The sequence below is a fragment of the Cavia porcellus genome, unplaced genomic scaffold (genome assembly GCF_034190915.1).
Source record: "Cavia porcellus strain 051 isolate PalLab524CR breed Dunkin Hartley unplaced genomic scaffold, mCavPor4.1 scaffold_20, whole genome shotgun sequence".
Taxonomy (NCBI): domain Eukaryota; kingdom Metazoa; phylum Chordata; class Mammalia; order Rodentia; family Caviidae; genus Cavia; species Cavia porcellus.
In genome coordinates this window covers 64,701,573-64,721,692 of record NW_026947503.1, presented here as the reverse complement: position 1 = coordinate 64,721,692, position 20,120 = coordinate 64,701,573, and the positions used below count along the sequence as shown (strand labels likewise).

Genomic DNA, 20,120 nt, shown 5'->3' with positions numbered 1-20,120 from the left:
GGAAAAAAGCCAGTCAGATGTGGTGGTGCATGCCTGTAATCCCAGCACTCAGGAGCCTCATGGAGCAGCCTAAACGACATAGTGAGGCCCTGTCTGATAGAAAGAAAGAAAGAAAGAAAGAAAGAGAGAGAGAGAGAGAGAGAGAGAGAGAGAGAGAGGGGGGGGGGGGGAGAAAGAACTTGTGGGAAAAAAGTCACACCAATCACAGGACAATCATTCCCTTGTAACAGAAAATGGCCCCTCCAGCCTGTTTTCTTCAGTTTCTTGGTTGTCCAGGAAACAGTTCTTGTTCCAGTTCTGGTTGCTCCTGTTCTCCTAGAAACAGCTGGTCTCTGTGATTCACAGCTGGTCACTGTGATGCACACCGTATAAGCCAGTCACCAGTTGACAAGCCATTCTGCCTCTGCACTTCCTGCTTGCTTATCTCACATAAGCCCTAGAGATCAGGGTCTAATGTGCTGGGAATGATCCCAATCAGGGCCCGTCAACGTAAATAAATCTGCCCTCAAATCTTGGGTGCCGTTCTGATGTTTCTGCTTGCAACTGCACCTTAGCTCTGCACATCAGATAGAGAAATATGACCCAAGTTTGTTTTGGGTATAAACTGATTTATATGCTGACATGTGTCCTCTAACAGCTTTACAGACAGTCACTGGAGCAGGGCCGGAGCAGACTCGAGAGCATTTTAGGAACGTTCATACTGCAGGACCATGGGGACACCTATCGGCAGGACAGCTATCCACATGTACCCTGGGCATCTGCCAGCCACGGACGTGCCCAAAGGTGCCCAAATAGCAAATAATGCAAAGTAAGGTTGACAGAAGAACATTAAAGAAATATCCTCCTGGCTTTTAATGTAAGAAACTTGTAAAGTATACCTTTACAACAATAGTGACATATTTCTCTTAGACTAACCTGGAACTTTAGAGATAGAGCAGATGAGGGCTGGGGATTTAGCTCAGTAGCATAAGCGCCTGCCTTGCAAATGTGTGGTCATGAGTTCAATCCCTGGTACCGATAAAAAATGAAAAAGACAAAAAAAAAAAGAAGAAGTAAAGTGGATGAATAAGTGCTTACCTATATTTCCTCCAACTTCATACAACCTTTGGTTCTGAATCTTAATACGCTCCGATGAACCATGACTAGAAAGACAAGAAGGCAGCATCATCTTAATCCCATTTCATGATCCAAAGGGAAACTACGCGGCAAGTAACTCATTCTGTCCTGATGGAATATATGCCATGAGCTGGGGATTTAGCTCAGCGGCATAAGCATCTGCCTTGCAAGTGTGCAGCCCTGAGTTCAATCCCCAGTACCAATTAATTTTAAAAAAAGAAATATATGCCACGAGATCCCAGCACGACTGCAGTTAGCAACCTTTATTTTTCCTGTTTGACTTGGACAAGAAGCTGGAACCCAAGGAGGCTGGGTGCTCCAGCTGTATGCATCAGGCTGGAGGGGCACTTGGGTGCCAGCAGGCTGCCTCACCCCTGGACACGGTTCTTCACCTTCAAGAGAAGTCAGGCTTCACTTCTGCACTTGCCAAATGTCGAATGGCAGCCTTGCTTCCAACCTGCAGGTTTTCAAGGCTGCCTAGTGCTTTGAAGCTGTCTAGGTAACATCTCTGTAAAACTCTGCTTTATCTAAGAAAAATAAAAAATAAAAAAAGCAACCAATAGAAAGTAACTTTCCTGTCCATTTTTTTCCATCCAACACTAGAATGTCAGGGTAGAAGGATCTGAGAGACCAGGGATGGTCTCCATCTGCCTTGGGTGGACAGACAGTCCTGGTCTTTGGTTGGGCCTCAGTGGGATGCATGCTCTGTCTTGTTTGCTGTTTCTAGATTTGCATGTAGTAGTAAGATAACACAAACAGGGTCTGTGAGCCTTTTACCCAGTTTCTCCCCATAAGAAAAGCTTGCAAAACTGTTGGGCAATGACCAAGACCAGAGCGCCAATCGAGACTCAGTGAAGATGCAGAAGATTCCCACCACAAGGACTGAGGAACCGTCCCATGGCCTCCCTCCCTCACCTCTCACCCTGACCTTGGGCAGCCAGGGCCCCAGTCTGCATCTCTATACGTGTGTCTTCGATAGATGCCTGCGAATGCACACACACTGTAGAACCTTCTGCATGGCTTCCTCCGCTCACTCAGCCTGTCCTCAGTGACGCCCCAGGTTGTCTGCGCTGCTGAGAGCTACGCCCTGGATCACAGCTTTTATCAGTTTGTTTAGTCATCTACCCATTGCGGGACACCGGGTTTCATCCACTTTGATTGTCTGATGAAGCTGCTGCGAGTTTGTGTGAAGGCTTTTTCGTGGGCACAGTCTTCCTTTCTGTGGGACAAGAGCTCTGGAGTAGCAACATTGAATTACACGGCAGTTGGATGTTTAGCTTTGTAAGCAACTGTGGAACCATTTTACAGAGTTACTATTTTGTATTCCCACCAGCAGTGGGTGGGTAGCTCGGCCTTGTCACCTCTGTGCTCGGTGTTGTCACTGTATTTTATATCAGCATCCTCCTAGGTGTGAGATGCCACATCATCAAGCTCTTAATTTGCACCTCCTTCTTGGCTGGTGCTGTGTATCACTTCATGTGTGTCTGCCATCATAGGTCTCTGGTGAGATGTCACCCGCACATTTCTGCTAGGGTCTGGCTCTTGACACTTTTGCGAGGTGGTGGAATGCTTAAAACATGATGCCTGGCGGGCAAGCTTCAGGTCAGTGTGGTACCCCTTGAAGGGGTGATGACAACCTCGTCTTCCTTTTCTTCTTTTCACTCCCGGGCTAAGCAGGGAGCAGTCTGTTCCGCCACATGCCCATCATGATGTGGGGCTGGAGCCTCCAAAACTATGTGCCAAAAGAAACCTTTTCTCTTTATAAGCTGATTGTCTCAGGTGTTTGTTACAGTGACAGGAAGCTGACTCAGAATCTTTCTGTAAAACATCTGTTCATGTCTCTTGTCAATTTTCAAATTGGGTTTTCTTTTTTACTGTTTGAGTGTTTTATTTATACATCCTAGATATAAGTAATTATGGAATATGTACTTTTTCTCAGTGTGTTCATCCTACTCATAGGGTCTTTTGGAGAATGTATTTTCAATTTTGACAAGATCTACTTTACAAGTTTTATTTATCCTGTATCATGTTTTTGGTGTCAAATCTAAGAATTCTTCATCAGTGCTAGTCTATAAAGATGTTCTCCAGGGTTACTCCAAAGAGTTTCATAGTTGGTTTTTTTTTTTTTTTTTTTTTGCGGTACCAGGGATCCAACTCATGACCTCACACTTCCAGGCAGGCACTTATGCCACTGAGCTAAATCCCCGGCGAGTTTCATAGTTTTACATTACACATTTAAAAATCTGTGACCCTGCTTGAGTTCACTTTTGTATAAAGTGCGAGTTTTACATTAAGGCTCATTTCTTAGTTTTTTGTTTTTCCCTTCTTGGCCTGTGGATTCCAGTTGCTATAGCACCATTTGTTGAAAAGGCCATCCTTCCTCCACTGAATTCTTTCTGTACTTCTGTCAAAGATAAGTTCCTAGAACAGACTCAGAGAGACAATGTGTAGACGAGCAGTAACCAGCGGTCCTGGCCCGGGGAACAGGATGGTAAAAACCTTCTGGAGATGAAGGGTGTTGCTGCTACACAACAGTGTCAACGTCCCTGGCACCTCTGAGCCTTGTCCTTAAAAGGCCAAGGCTTTATGGTATGTACACTGTTCTATACAAATTCTGTAAAAGCACACTCGGGCGTGCTGGTGTGGGTTACTGTTTGGGTTCTCTGCTCTGCTCCATTGTTCTAAAGTCCATGCTCCCCTAATATGACACTGTCTTTTTCTAGAGAAGATAAAGTTAGCTTTCCAATAACAAAGTGATTCCTCCTACTTCCTTTTTCAGAGTGTTTTAGCTCCTCAATAGCCTGTACTTTTCCACAGAAAATTGCTTTAGGATAAATCAGTGTATGTTTCAAATGATCTTGCTAGGATTTTAATTGGAATTCTATTAAACTTACAGATCAAATTGGTATAATCAATAACTCAATTGTTGTCTTCCATTCTGTGAAAACGGTTTATCTGTCCATTTCTTTAGGTCTTCTTTGATTTCTTTCATCAGTATTTTGTCATTTTTAGCATACAGATCCTTTACCTGTTTATTTAAATTTGTATCTACTTATTTTACACTGGCCATACACAATATTATTGTTTATTGTTGGTTTTAAATTCAGTTTTCAAATGTTCAATGTGATTGATTTTCATGTGCTAATATTGTAAGATTATGACCTGCTGAACTAGATCTTTATTTTCCTTTATGAAATTTTTATGTAGTCAATCAAGCTATCTGTAAATAGTGTTTCACTTTTTCATTTACAAGCTCTATATCTTTTATTTCTTACTCTTGGTGTATTGCAGTGGCTTAATTTTCCAGTAGTGCATTTAACAAGAGTGATGGAAGTGGCTATCTTGTTCTTGGTCTTCCAGGGGAAAACACCCAATCTCTCATCGCTGAGTATAATATTAACTGTGGGTGCTGGCAGCCAATCTTTGTCAAATGGAGGAAGGCCTCCTCTTTTTTCCAATTTACTGGGAGTTTGGCCCATGAGTTCGCACTGGATATTATTAAAGGCTTTTGTTTCTGTATTGATTAATACGAATATGTCATCTTTTTTCCTGTTACTGAATTATAATTTTTTTGTACTGAGTCAGCCTTACACACCTAAAATAAATCTCAATTCATCATTTTGCATAATTCTTTTAATAATGTGCATTGGATTAGATTTGCTATTTTTATTGAGGATTTCACATTGAATATCAGGGTCTGTAAGTTTTTAATTGCATTTCACTTTTTTTGTATTTTCTTTGTGAGAAGACAATGACACTAACTTCACGAAATTAGCTGGGACAGTAACTGCTACTTCTTAAACGTGTGTTAGAATCCCACAGTGAAATCATATTGGCACGGTGAGTTGATTTTTTAGAAACCCTAAAATTACAGATTCAGCTTCTCCAGTTGCTACAGGACTCCCAGGCTCTCAGGCTCATCTTGGATGTATCTTGGTAATTTATTTTTGAGAGTTGGTTCATTTCGTCTTAAGTGTTTTCATTTATGAGTGTAAAATTATTCATAGTACATCCTCACTACCCTTTTAAAGATAGCACTAAGTGGTAATCATGTTTTATTTTGTGATATTGGTAGTGTTTTACGTTTATCAGGATTTTAAAAATCAGTGCATTTTATCGTCCTTTTTTAAAAAATAAGCTTCTTGTTCCACTTCTCTTCTATATTATTATCCTCTCCCTGATTTCACTGATTTCTGCTATCTTGATTCCTTTCTTTACTTGCCTTGAGCTTATTTTGCTATTAATTTTTTTCTAAAAGTTAAACGAGGTCTTTCTTTTCTAGTATAACCACTTACTGCGACAGTTTGTGTCCACATACTTTACTTGATTGCATGTAACTTGGTGTGCTGTAGTTCTATTTTGCTTCTATGTATATTTAAAAAAAGTTCCTTTAAGCCTTTCTCTTTGTGCCATAAAGGTGTTTGGTTTAGTTTTAAATGCTTGGAGATCTTTATGCTATCTTCCTGTTATGTCAGCTTTTTTGAGGTTTGTATGCTGAGCCAGGATACAGCCTGCCTCGGGGTTTTATCTTGATTCAGAGTGTTTCTGAAGACGTTTCTCTGCATGGCTTTCTCTGTGGTCTCGATGGGTTTTATGATATTCATACGTCATGTATCACGGTCTGCTGGTATGGATGCTTCATCACTGCATTAGGTACAGAAACCTTACTTCCGTGAGTTATCTTTACGTTAATACTTTAAAATGTAATTCTGTGTATTTTGTAAATAATTTTTTATTTTAATAAATATACATAATAAAAATGTATCTTAATGATTTTTAAGCATACAGTTCAGTGTATTAAATACATTCATTACGTGTAATGCCCACCAGCCTCCAGATCCAGGATACATTACACCTTGCAAAACTGGAGACCCAGGAGCACTGCACAGGATCTTCCCAGTTTCCCCTCCACCGTGACTTGGAAGCCACCACAGCTCTGTCTGTTTCACTGTTGACCTCTGTCAGAAAAGTGGGAGTGCACGGTAACTGTCTTTCCGTGACTGGCTCAGGAAGCTTAGATTGTTGTCCTCAGGGGTCACCCATGTTGTAGCCCGTGTTAAAACCTGCTCCCTCTCCAGGCTGCGTTGCCCCCAGTTATATATAGAGAGCACCCTTCCTCATTCGTTCATCAGCTGATGGAGCCTTACCTTGCTCCTGGCTTTAGTTATTGAAAATAATGGGCTTAGAGGCACAAACATCCACGTGAGACCCTGCTTCAGTGTGCAAAGCAGAATTACCTCGTTGAATTTGCTAAGGGACTCTGTACTACTTTCCACAGTGGCAGCACCGTTTCCCAATCCCATTGATATCCCACAGGCTTCTGATTTCTCCACATCTTCACCAACACTGGATATTTTCTGTTTTGTTTTTGTTTTGTTTTTAACAGTAGCTAACCCAGCAGGTCTGACAATTTTATTTACTCTTAGTTCTTTGAATTAGTAAATGGAGGAGGAACGCTGACCCATGCAAAGATTTCATGTTAAAAACAGGTAATTTTGCCTTTTTAGTATAAGAGAGACTCATTTAGTTTATTCTGGAATTGTTACTTTACCACTAAAAATTAGGTTTTTTTGTTTTAAATTGGTAGGATAGTGGGAAAAGTTAAATGAAGTTTTAATATTAGAAGTATTTTAGATTTACAGAAATATATAGTACAGGCAGTTTCTGTACAGCCCACATCCTGCTTGTGCTGTTACCCACACTCAATATTAATATGACACATTTGTCACAATTCATAAACCAGTGCCAATGCATTTGTATTAATTTTGTTGTTGTTTTCTCAGACATGGTCTCACTATGTAGCCCAGACTGGCCTCAAACTCAGGGTGATCCTCCTGCCTCAGCCTCCCAAGTGCTGGAATAACAGACTGGAATTACAGGGCCACCACTCCAGGCCACATTGTATTAATCTTTCATTTATTTATTTATTTTTATTTATTTTTTTGGTATCAGAGATCAAATCTAAAACTTCGTGCTTGCCACGCAGGTGCTTATGCGACTGAGCTAAATCGCCAGCCCTCCACATTTGTATTAATTAAGGCAACATTTTATTCACATATCTTCATTCTTCCCTGATATCTGCTTTCTAGTCTATGGATCCACTCTAATAAGTGCGGTGGGTTAATGGCATTCCCTGCAAACCCCTGCCCACCAGGATGTCCAGGACAGTCTCTTGGGGACCACAAATTGACACTGTTAATTTGCACACTTCCCTGAGGAATAAATGGAGGTTTGGGATCATTGCTATTGTTGTGGCTTGGCATAACTGACGTCATCCTGAGCCTGGCATTTCACTAGCACCCTGCATTTGACCCAGGAAAATGGAAAATCACTCAGGGCACAAGTCCCATGAGAAAAGCAGAAAGAGTTGTATCCACAGGAGAAAAATTAACCTGCTCAACAAAGAAGCAGGATACAGGTGTCAGCCAAAATTAATGTGTAAGATTCTAGCTAAACTGTTTCCAACAGGATATCTTTTTGTGATTCTCTCTTTCAAAAACTCTGTAACTTTCCAGTTGGGGCCACTTGTTGTTTGGACCCTGACCCAGGGGGGTCTGTATATAGTGGGCCTGAGCTCAGATAATAATTTCCAAATTTATCAATTTGGCTGCTTGGATTCCTACACTGTTGTTCATGAACCCCCCTCAGGTTCATGAACCCCTTTGAGATGAACTCTTTGGGGTGGGCCATCCTCTCTCACCTTAAAACCAACCTAAAACCAGTCAGAGTGAAAAGCACTCAGAGGCCAGATCCTTCTTAGCATCAGATCATCTCGGCCCTCTTGAGCCACCCCAGGGTTACGGGGCGCCCGCTGAATCACTGACCTCTGAGCCTTCTGGTGGCCTTGAATCTTTTACAGCCCCTCCTGTCACCGTATGCCCCGTACGCGTGGCTGCCAGAGGGGCTTTGTCTGCAGCCCTGGGCCCTGACCTCCCAGCCCCTTCATGCATTACTAAATTTATCTCTGTTCCCTATTTCACCCTTGTGCCTACCCCTCATACAGGCGGTTGGGAATCTTGGCCAGGGCCCCTATAACCTTTTTATTTGGCAATCCGGTATCTGCAGATGCAATGAGTTAAAGACTGTTAGAGGATGCATCCTGATCCACTTGAGAGAGTCGCAGGAGAGTCACCCTCAGAACTTCTGGGTGAAGGAACAGCCGTGCTTCCACCCGGTTCCGACTTCAGGTTCAGCCTCCAGTGTGTGGGCTGCGGAACAGGAGCCATCGCTGCTGCTCTGCACCTTCCAGGTCGGGACACGGAGGGTCACATCTCTGGCCTGCTCTTGGCTCACACAGTTTCGCAGTTTCTTACCTGGGTTTCTCACAGCTACCCTTGACAGTTTCCAGGTGCAATGTCCAGGTATTTGGTAGCTTACTCCTCACCTGAGACTTGCCTGATGTCTTCCTCCTATTTAGAGGGGAGTTACGTGTTCTCGGGAGGAAGAAATAGGGCCAGTGTCACCCCATCTTTGCAAGGGGCCTCTCTGACACCATACATAGGGCTCTTAGTATGATTGCCTGGCACAGGTCAGGTGTTTCAACTGTAAAATTATTTTTTCCTTTTTACCTATTGTGCTCCTTGGTCATTGCATGGACCATTCAAGGGGTGAGACCCTCGCCACTGTATAAAGATATAGCTAAGTTCATCTCCCACATGCCCTGAGCACGGAGGGGCACGTCTGCTTCTGTCATCAAAGACGGTTTAAGAAATGCACGAGAAGTGGCGTATTTTATGCTGTTTGGCTCTGTCTTTCTTTGTTCTGATGTTGCAAGCCTGTTTCACCCTAATCCTTTCATGTTTAGAAAACTCCTTGGCCATTAAGTAGGGGTAAGTTTTCCTCCAACCAAGAAGGTCTTCATTTCTCGAAGGACACTTTGCTGAACACAGAATTCATGGCTGATGGTTCTTTTCTTTCAGCCCTTGAAAACCATTATGTTGCATTGTTCTGGTTTTGTGCTTCCAGACAGAAACTCACTGCAATGCGCCTTGGCGTCTCCCTGTGAGAAACACATCCCTTCTCCCTGGCTGCTTTCAAGGTGTCTAACGCTTTGCCTTTAATTTTTACAGATTTAACAGTATTTTTTGCCATGGATTTCTTCGTTCACCCATTTCGGTGCATGGAGCCCCTTGGATGTGTAGATGCATGTCTTTTGTTAAACTGAAGAAACTTCCAGTCAAAGCCTTATTACTCAACTCCTTTTCAGTCCTGCGCCGTCCTCTCCCGCTGGGAGCCTGAGAGAGGAATCTTCACTCTCTCATCACAGTCCTGCTGCCCGGGGCAGTGCTCATGTCTTTTCTCCAGACACTTTTCTCTCTGTGTTGTTGAAAACAAATGCACTTTCTGGATGCCTCTGCATTGCTAATTCCTGCCTGTTGGCTTCACTGTACTATTGAGACCATTAGGCAAGTTTAAAAAAATTTCAGTTATTGTATTTTTCAGTTCTATAATTTTCATGTGATTCTCTTTTATAACATTTATTTTTCTGCTTTAAAAAAAAAAATCCAAGGCCCTTATGATTTAAAAATCTCCAATCCTCCTTTATTTTGAAACAGTCTTGCTGAGTTTCCCAAGTAGACTAGGGCTTTTAGCATTCCTGCCTCAGCCTTCCAGAGCGCTAGAATTACAGGTTGCACCACCACACCTGAGTACATTTTCTATTTTTCATTTTGTTTCAAAAGAACTCTTAATGGCATGTTAGCGTGTTAAATTCCGACAGCTGGTGTAAAGGTTTGCCAGGCAATGATGACACAATCCAGTCAATGCTGGCATCTGTTGGTGTGTTTTCTCCTGCATGTTGTATGCTCTGCCTGGGATGAATTATCTGCTGTTGTACTGGGGACATTCTCGGTGTGACACCATGAGACTCCAGGTCTTATTTAGTCTCCATTTTTCAGGTAGCAGAAAGCTAGGTGGCAGGCATGTTCAGCTGCTCGCTGCACCCCGGATGGCACTGCCTTGGTACATGCAGTGGGGGGCACCAGTCACTGTCTGTCAGGCTCTGTAGGGATGTGTGAGGGGGAGCAGAGGCCCGGTCACACTGCTAGGGTGCTGGCTCAGCTTCTCACCAAACCCAGGGACACGGAAGGGAAGGAACCCAAGCAGGGTGCTAGCTTTTCCCACGCCTGCCATGTCCTCCACCAGGGCCTGTGAAGACTCCACTCCCCATGGCCTGGCGGGTGACAGTGGGGTCCACTGGAACTGGATGCTGATTAGCTTTGCTTCCACCTGCCCCGGTCCACCTGGAGGATAGGGTGGGGCTGGGCGCCCAGCTTCCCATGGCCCTTGCTGACACGGAGGGAGGGAGCAGAGCCAGGACTGCACAAGAAACATAAGTGGGTATTTAAGTAAGATGAAAACAACAATCACAGGAGAAGAGACATTGTCACTACCGCTCACACTCAGGAAAATGCAGCTGCTGAGGCCATGAAGAAAAGGTGAAGCCAAAACTTGGTTGCGGAATCTGGCCCTGTGTGACTAGAGGCTCCTCCCCAAAGTCAGAATGACCAGGGAAAGGAAGCCCAGGAGTTGATTCAAAACATCAAGGCGGCAAAGACAGCGGAACTAAAGATGCTCAGCAGAGAGGGCTCCAGAACTGCTTCAGAAGGCGCCAAAAAGAATAGGATGAGTGTGTTGGAGGGGGTGTAGTTTTGAGGGTAAATCACAGTGCTCTTTTACTGCAGTGAATTTTTAAAAAGTGAAAGTCTCTGTATTTTATGGTCACCCTCATCACCTGCCTGTGCACCTTGCTCTGGGCCTTTTCCAGTGTGGTGCCTGCTAGGGGGTGTCATGGCTCAGCTGCCTGGGGATGCCACCAGGACTGGGAGTAGATCCTCTCCTGGATCTTTTGGGGGCCCCAGTGACACTGAGGTGGTGTGCAGTCTCTTTTCTCCGTGTGTGAGCCGAGGTGCCGGTTCTCTGTGCCCAGGCTAGACCTTTCCGGGGGCACAGGCATTCCTTGGAGCCTCTTTTCATGTGTGCCGGATACGAAGCTCGGAGGCAGCTAGGAAGCTTCTGAAACCTTGTGGTCCTGTTCCAGAGGCTTCTTTCCAGCCTCCAGTGCTCTCCTCTGCTTGTGCTGGGTTAGGCCCAAGAGGCAGGACCTGGTAGGGAGGGGTTTCTCCCCACCTCTGTGACTTAGACCAAGGTCCAGGGGTCGACAGTCAGAAACCAGGCTCTGTCAAGTCAGGTGAGTGTTTAAACTGAGACAAGCCAGCGGTTTAACCAGAGAAGGGACCCCTCGGCAGGTTCTCGTGAAGAAGCTGCTTCAGAGGATTTGAGGAAGTGGTCAATGGTTCTAATTGGTTCTTATTAGAAGTCTTTTCTTTCTACAGAAGGCCTATTTGAGATTACTTTAGCTTGGTAATATATGAAGTCAGGGCTGCACTGGACCCCCAGACCCGTGAATGGTTTTCCAGCCCTTGAGTGACTGCCTCTCTGCACCTCTGCAGTATTTCACTGAGTGTGGCCAGTAGCAGAGAGGAGTAGCTGCTCAGGTTTGGGCTCCTGTTGCCACTGGCTAATCTTCCTTTCCCTTTAAATGCAAATATATTCACATACATCTGCATACATTTACATACACAAAGCACACAGATCTCAAACACAGGATCCCAGGAATTTGCAAAGTGAGTACCCCAGGTGGCTGATTCCCATAGCTAAAGAAAGAACTTTCTGGAATTCACTAACCCAAAACCTCACTCTGGCTTCTAGTGTTTTACATGATGAATCAATTCATTTAAACCCTGAAACTGTTACTGAAATCATCTTAATGGTGCAGAAAGGTTCTTTGTGCTCTGTGCCCAGGGTTCACCAATGGCACCTGGCAGCAAACCCACAGTATGAAGTCAGGTCAGGTCGTTGACACCGGTCAGACTGACCCGTCACATCCCAGTCTCCCAGTCAGACTTTTACCCCGTGGGGTGGGCACCAAGTTTACATGGTATTCCAGGGGTCCACAGCTCCAGTGCCACGCACACCCTGCATCCTGCCCTTCTGTAACTAAGCCTGGTTCCCCCTACAACCGTTCCATTGTTCCTTCTCAACCTCTGGCAAACACCGCTTTTTCTCCATTCATAAACTTCTGTCATTTTAAAACTGTTATATGAGCACTGTATAAAGGAAGCATACATATGCATCCCTTTGTAGCTGGGCTCCTTTTGGTCAATAAGGTTACTTTTTAAAAAAATGACTGGAAGCTTTTTAAGGATATCCATGAGTTTTACTAAATTTCCTCAAACTCTACCTACTTTCAGACTGATAAGTTTAATGAACATTTTTCAACACTGAAATCCCCAGGGCAAATATTTATCCTTGGATAAGCATTTCTAGTCAAAAAAATATACTGTGATGTATGTCTTTTATTGTTATTTAAGGCAGGCGTGCATAAACAATTGCACTTCTGATCCTAAGGACTATTCACAGTATATTTTAAGGAAAATTACAGCTACAGTATCCACAAAGGAACCTGAATTAACACTACTCCTGAAAAAACCTACCAAGATAACCACAAAGCTAACTGGTCGTATTTTTCATTGTAAAACTCATGATGGAGTAAATGAAGCTACCAAGTTGACACCTAGGAGGAAGCCCATCTGCAGACAGTCCTTTAAAGAATAGCTTTTGTTACCGACAGTTCCGTTGTCTAATTTATCTTTCAGCCTTGTCGGCTACTGGCAGGTCCCCAAAGTAACAAATCTATTTTATCAGGAGGCAGCCTTTGGAGAGCGTGGGTGGGGATTGGCTGATGGAAGTGTACCTCTGTGGGCAGTGACCTTCGCTTGCCTGCACTCACCTGTTCTCGACCTGGAACTTGGCCAGTATGTCCCTGGCTCTGGTGTGACTGTTCAGCTGAATGGCCATGGACACCTTGGAGAACAGTGGGGCGTGGACCCGTATGACTCCCTCCGGCACATCGGACTGCGGACAACAGGGAGGAAAAATCAGGGCATGCGGTCAGGCGAGTGTGATCGCAGCTCACTGAGCCTGCGTGGGCTGCATGAGGTCAGCTCACGGGAATCAGGACAAGGCATCCACAGCACTGGCATTTAACCCCCGGCGCACTGCCTTCCTTCCCACCAGGAGACTGACAGTGACTGAAGTCAGCCCAGGGCGTTTACTGCACTACCCTGGAAGCTTTCAATCAGAGAGCTATAAAACTGGGCTGGGATAAAAATCGAATGCCTTTATTTTATTTTATTTTATTTTATTTTATTTTATTTTATTTTTGTCTTTGAGTCAAGGTCTCTATGCCTTTCAGGCTAGGCCTTGAGCTCACTTTATAGCCCAGGCTGGCTTTGAACTCCCAGCATTCCTCCTGCCTCAGCCTCTCAGGCCGTGGGATTACAGGCATGCCCCACACCCAGTTTACGTCTTTAGGAAACAATGCCATGAATAAGCCCGCTTTAATCACAATGCTTAAATAAATTTTAAGAAGAACATCTTTTGAAAGCTTTAGGGATCAGGGGCTGGGGATTTAGCTCAGTGGTCTTAGTGTCTGCCTTGCAAACTCGCAGTCGTGAGTTCAATCCACAGTACAAAAAAAAAAAAAAAAAAAGAGAGAGAGAAAGCTTTAGGGATCAGGGGGAAACACAGCTGCCAGAACACTGCCACTCTTCAGTGGGCGATGGGATGGCCCCCCATGGGACTCTTTGTGGGCACCCGAGCTCTGTTCTGGGTTCGTGGACACACCCAGCCACGCAGGGCAGGTATTCCTACTGCCTTCAGCCACCCTGCTTGTGGTAACGTTTTATGGCTGCTCTAGGAGATTAAACCAACACATCTTTAATGTCAGCTTAAAGGGTCAGCTCTCCAGTGTTCCTCTAACATTCCGAGTAAGAATGTAGAGGGCGAGCCAGGAAGTGGATTGAGGGAGTGGACTGAGGGATTTGGACGTGGGTGGGGGCAGAGCCTGGACTGCACTCCTGGAACACATCCTCAAGGCTCCCCGGACGCCTCGGTAAGATAAGCCTTACCCTTACCTTCCTGGGCTAGGAGGATGGCAATTCCACCTCCCCTGCTCCTGCAGGTGGCTGACACACTGTCTCCAGGATGCCTGACCATGCACTCAGAAGCGTTAGCCAAGCCCTGGAACACTGCTCTGTGGTCAAGACTTACAGTACTAAGCTGGGAGGGCAGACGCTGGCCGCGTGCCGTGGCTCAGTTAACTCTGAATGTGTGCTAGTGAATCCCTCCCTCCCTATGTAACAAGGAGCCACTGCTCAGCGGCAGAGGGAGTGGTTTGCTTACCATTCTTCTTGCGGAAGGCGACTTTTGCAGTACCTTTGAGGCCTTGGGGCTTGCAACCTAAAGAAAGCATGTTTTGTGTTTAGGGTTCATGTTGGGAAAGCAAAGCTAATTGCATAAGCCTTCATGAAAAATCTTCAGAACATAAATTATAAGATGTATGCATTCACTTTGACTCCACAATCCCACATCTACAAGCTTATCCTACAAATGGATTTCACTGTGAAAAGTGACACACACATATGTCTGTTTGCTGAAGCAGATACTGTAGTGGCAGAACAGGAGACCGTCTACCTGTTCCGCAGTCCGGAGTTAATTAAACCAATTACTGTGTGCCTGTAGAAATGTTGCCAAAGTACAAAGGAGCCTGTTTTGTGGATTGATAAAGAACCACTGCTATGATTTCATTCAGGAAGGCGAGATACAGGGCAGTGCTTCCTGTGTAAAATGGGGAAGGATGCACTCAGTGGTTCCTAGAGATACACCGGGGATGTGTTCCAAAGCTCCCCCGGTAGCAAACCCACAGAGGCTCAGTTCCCTCATGCAAAATGACATCGTATTTGCATATAACCTTTGCACATCCTCTGGAAAACAGTACATCATTTCTAGATTATATATGAACCTTACTATAACGTGAATGCTACTGGAACATTGCAGTGTATATTTTAGGGAATGATGGCAGGAGAAAACGTTTGCACAGGTTCAGTACAGATGGAATCTTTTTTTCTGTGTACAGTTTTCAGCCACAGTGGGACCTACACACACAGACCTCCACGGAGGGAGGCACCTCTGCACATCCTGTGTCACATGCGCCTGCTTTCAAAGAGTGGAAACCAGGGTGGCTAATTTCTATTCTGTGGTCTTTGCAGGTTTTAAAATTTATGACTTCGTATATAAAATACAAAATGAAGAATTAAGACACAGGAAGACCATTATTATGCATCAGCTCCCAGTGGCGCTCGTAACCTCTGTGTCCCATCTTGGCTCCATTTACAGCCAGCACATCACAGAGGCAGATGCTCTCACCCATTGCATTATGTGAGCCTGACCCAGAGCAGCTTGGCGACACTAGGGTCGGGACTTTTCTTTCCATTTGTAAGGCAGAACACGGAGGCTCGGAGAATGCTCGAGCCTGCCCGGCTCCCAGGACTGGCAACCCGATCTCTGTCTGTGCCACACACACACCACCGGTGTCATTACAGCTTCCCAGATGGAAATGGTAGAGGGGGAGAAAGTGAAAGTCGGTCCCTTCACAAAAGCAAGGGCAAAAACTGTCACTGTCAGCTTCTTCAGTGAGGGAGGAAGGGAGGCCTGGCGAAACCCGCTGCGACAGCGAGGCTTTGCTGCATTTCTCTCCGCTTCCAGCCCCTCTGCTCCCAGGGCCCCGACTGCCTGCTGGGGTGGCTTGGCTGGGGCAGCTGGGAGACAAGGCCCGAGGCTGAGGGGCACGGAGTGCTAGGCTTTGAAAAGCTTGGGATGGGTTTCCCAGAATCACGGTTGAGCACAGAAAAGACCTGAAAGAGCGAGAACTTAACGCTTCCGCCTGCCTTCCAGCCTCTGGCGAGCAGGAGGCGCAGAGCCCTGGGCCGCTGGGCCCAGCACGCACCCAGAGCTCATCCCCAAGGATGGCAGAGGCTCTGGTTCCAGGCACTGGGGGACAGGGCTGTGTGGTCACTTGCCCTGTCAGTAAGCGGGCAGAGCAGACCTCAGTGGTCACACCCAAGAATACAGACACCACTGACGCGGTTCAGCCCCGAAGCTGCTGACGGGTGAGGTACAGTGACCAGTGGCAGAGCACTCCAGAGAGGGGAAGCCTGATTTCCAGGTGGCCACTGTAATAAGCAAAGCATCCGCTTTTCATCATAAAGTTAATTTGTCAAAAAGGTAAGAAAACATAACCAGACACACTGGAACTACTAGAGGCCAGTTTGGAGAGTGTCACTGAGCGAGTCCAGACAGCATGAACCCTAAACATCCATCAGATGAGCCATTTTAGGGTACTGCATGGTGCCTCTCTCAAAACCATGGAGGCATACATTTTAATGGCTTACCTTAGTGACTTTTATATTGTGAAGAACTTTTCTAAATTAGAATACCTTTTTCCTAGTGAACGTGTTGGTTCTTGGTATGAAGCACTTTGCATAATGAATAAAGGGCACAGCTACCGATGGTGACCATGAGAAGTCAGGTAGCAGACGCCCTCTGCCCCTCTGCCTTGGCGGTCACCATCCCCTTCTCTGGATGACGGTCCCCTCCTTTCTCCCTCACTACAAAGATGTGTAGCTCGACTTCTGGGAGAACATGGCGGACAGATAGCAGCAGCTACGGAGGCTCTCTGAAAGACGCAGCTTAGAATCCAGGAATGGTGCGGAGTGAGGAATCCTAAGCAAGAGAGGAGATATGCCCTGCTGACCCAAGAACGAACTGGGGTTGAGAGAAACCAACTGGGAATGCAATCCTGGTGCTATAACAGGAACAGATAAAGCCTCAGCATGGAAGCTGGAGCCCACGCCATTGGAAACCAAGATTTGGGTTTCCTGCCGCCGCGGCTGTGTCTGAATTGGCTTGTCAGGGAGAGAGAAGTGCGAAAGGTCTGAGAACGGGAATCGGTGAAGGGAGTTGACAGCAGAATGGGTGGGGAGCAGTGCATCGACCTGCGGTGAGTGAGAGAAACTGGGACTCTTCCACAATCTAGGAGGCTCCAACAGAGGACATTCTGGGACCGGGCAGACTGGCCAGAACAGAGTGCTGTAGTGACTTCGGTCACATATCCCCCTCTCAAGTGGGATTGGTGAGCAGTGCCTAGCTTACATGATGCTGCTGGCTGAGACCCAGTAGCTAGCACAGCCCAGGTCCCAGCGCCTGAAGGTGACCTGGAGGGGCGGGCCCCGCATAGGCTGCCCAGTTCTTAACTCCCTGGTGCGCTGCAGTGGGTGGGAACACCTAGCCGGCGCAATTCAATCAGACTGTGGCCAACAGGGAAGGAAGCTGGGCCTCCTATATACGCTTGCATATATAAGGAATAAAGAATATGGGAAGAGGGAGCAACAAGAAAGGCCCCTCAGCCCCCAATTCTGAGAAACAGGCAATAGCAGACACCGTACCAATAGACATAAAGCGCTATCTCCAGAGCCTCATAGATGAGTTCAGGAATGAAGTTATTAATGACCTGAAGCTAGCATAAGCAGAATAGTTAGAGAAATGCTAAGCACCACCCAAGAAAAAACAGATGGTGGAATGGAAGAACAGAAAAAGAGGGGAGAATTGTTTGATGGAGAAAATAGAGAAAGCATAGAATACGTGAAGCAGGTTCAAAGAGATTACCAGGAAACTAAAAACTCTATCGAAAGCTAGCATAACAGCTTGAAAGAAACTAAGGATAGATTATCTGAACTGGAGGCCAGATTTGTAATGTGGGAGCATGAAATGAAAAACTTCTTAAAAATAACAAAGAAACAAACAGCAATAATACAAAGACTAGAAGATGATGAGGATCTATAACTTAAGAATTAAGAACATAAAAGAAGAGGTAGGGACACAAACAAATGAACTACAAAAGCTACTTGAAGAAATAATCCAGGAGAATTTTCCTAAATTAGCAAAAGGTAAAGATACTCAGATGTATGAAGCATTCAGGACCCCAGCCACCTACAACCCAAACAGAGCTACACCCAGGCATATAATAATCAAAATTCCAGAAATCCAATATAAGAACAGAATATTAAAAGCTGTCAGAGACAAGAAACAGATCACTTACAAGGGAACACCCATCAAAATTACAGCAGACTTCTCGGCACAAACCATCAAATCATGAAAAGCGTGGGGGGAAATAATTCAAGCTTTGAAAGATAATAACATCCAGCCAAGATTGATATATCCTGCACAGCTATCCCTGGAAATTGATGGAAAAACAAGGTGCTTCTAAGATAAAGAGGAACTAGGGGAATATGCAACTACCAGTTCAACTCTACAGAGAATACTGCAGGATATTTGAAAAAAGAAAAATAAGAAGAATCCAGAAATAGTGGCAGAGAGGCCACAATGAATGGAGCAGAAAACAAAATGAAGAAGACAAACTGATAACTAATGACAGAAAAAGAGCTCAACAGAAATGAGGCAGAGAAGATTGGATGATAGGAACAGCTATTTTGGAGAAAATGACGTCATAATAGGTAATGCTGATTTAGTATCATCTTGTTATGAAGTCTCATCAAGCTTTTGCTCTTCTGTCTCCATTGGTCTTAGCATGTTGTATCCTATTGGAATTTATTATATGTGATAGTTTAAACAAAAAGTTTTATAGACAAGGAGATTATACAGAAACCATTGTTCATTTTCTGTTAGTTGATTCTAAATACCCTGTAATACTGTCATTCTCTTGAATGGTTTTACATTGTTTTGATATATTTGATGCTACAGTATACGAATTTATACTCAAATATTTCAAGGAAAGAGACAATATGGTAACTACTTTTATGTCGGGATTATCTTGTGGTGAAACACTATTTTGCTTAAACGGTTATGTTTTGGTCTGCACTGTTTTGTTGTTATGCCCTCTTTTATTTCAATCTCCATTTTAATATTTACTTTTTTATTTTTATCCTTTTAATTAAGGGAAAAATAAATAAAAAATAGTAGGATATATTATAGTAACCCACTTTGATTTACTATTAACTTGATTTGAAGCCCTGTATTGCTCTCACCATCTTGTTTTGACTGATGTTCCTCTATTCTGTTTTGCTTGATAGTACCAGGTTCGAAAATTTAGGCAACAGCTGTGAAGATAGTGGGATTCATTGTGACGCCCATTCTGGTTGACTATTATCTACTTTTGAAGACCTGTAATGTCTCCAATGTTTCGGTTTTATTGGTTTCGTTCTTTACTGTTTTGTTCAATTTTATTATAACTGATCATATAGGCAATTCTATTAGAGATAGTGGGAGGCATTATGGTAACCATTGTTGATCACCTTGTATTATGTTTTTACATTATCTATTATGTCCACCCTTTTGATTTGACTGACTCTGTTCTGTTATGTCACATTTGGTTTTACTCTCTTCCAAAAAAAGTAATAAGAACTGTGGGAGCAATAAAACCCAAAATGTGTAATAGTCATTGTACAAAAGAGAGGAAAAGAAAGTGCTCTAAATGATATAACTGCATGTATATTTAAGTGTATAAGATAGACAATGATATTATGGAGTTTTGTTGGATCATTGAACAGAACTGTTTGGTCTCACTGTTTGAATGTCCACTATATAAGCTTTAATTTGTAACTTGAACAAATATTTCTAAGATGACAATATGTAATCCATTAACTAGTGATTTTCTACTGTTTATTTTTTTTTCTGAAATTCTGTATAACTTGTACACTTTTTCTGTTTTTTTTTTCTTTTTCTCCTTAAATTAAAAAAAAAAAAAAAAAAAAAAAAAAAAAAAAAAAAAAGATGTGTAGCTCAAATGTCACTTTTCCAAGCAGTAACCCACGGCTCTCCACACCAGGACCCCGGAGGATGGGGCCCGAACTGCATCTGCACAGCTGCCCTGTGCTCCCCCAGCCTGTGGCACCTCGGCCACATCTGTCCCCCAAGTCAGCCTTCAGTTCTCATAAACGGAGATGAGCTTCAAGTACGTATCCACCCTGTCCTTGAGACTGGGTATAGTCAGTGCTTGGTGTTCAGAGTATGAAAGTACTAAATCTGGCTTTTCTAAAACCCACTTTCATCCACCCGCATATGAATACCCGCACCAAAGTAAAGGT

General features: G+C 44.3%; 1 protein-coding gene across 3 annotated transcripts in view; it reads right to left on the bottom strand.

The window, feature by feature from the left end:
* Positions 1–20,120, bottom strand: part of Arhgap28 (Rho GTPase activating protein 28) — a 167,957-nt gene that overhangs the window by 4,021 nt on the left and 143,816 nt on the right. For all 3 annotated transcript variants that reach the window (XM_003464441.4, XM_013146688.3, XM_013146689.3), the window contains 3 exons: positions 14,362–14,418; positions 12,908–13,032; positions 1,078–1,142 (listed from right to left, as the gene is read on the bottom strand). In XM_003464441.4, coding sequence (XP_003464489.1) covers positions 1,078–1,142; positions 12,908–13,032; positions 14,362–14,418 — 247 coding nt within the window. The remainder of the gene's footprint in view (positions 1–1,077; positions 1,143–12,907; positions 13,033–14,361; positions 14,419–20,120) is intronic.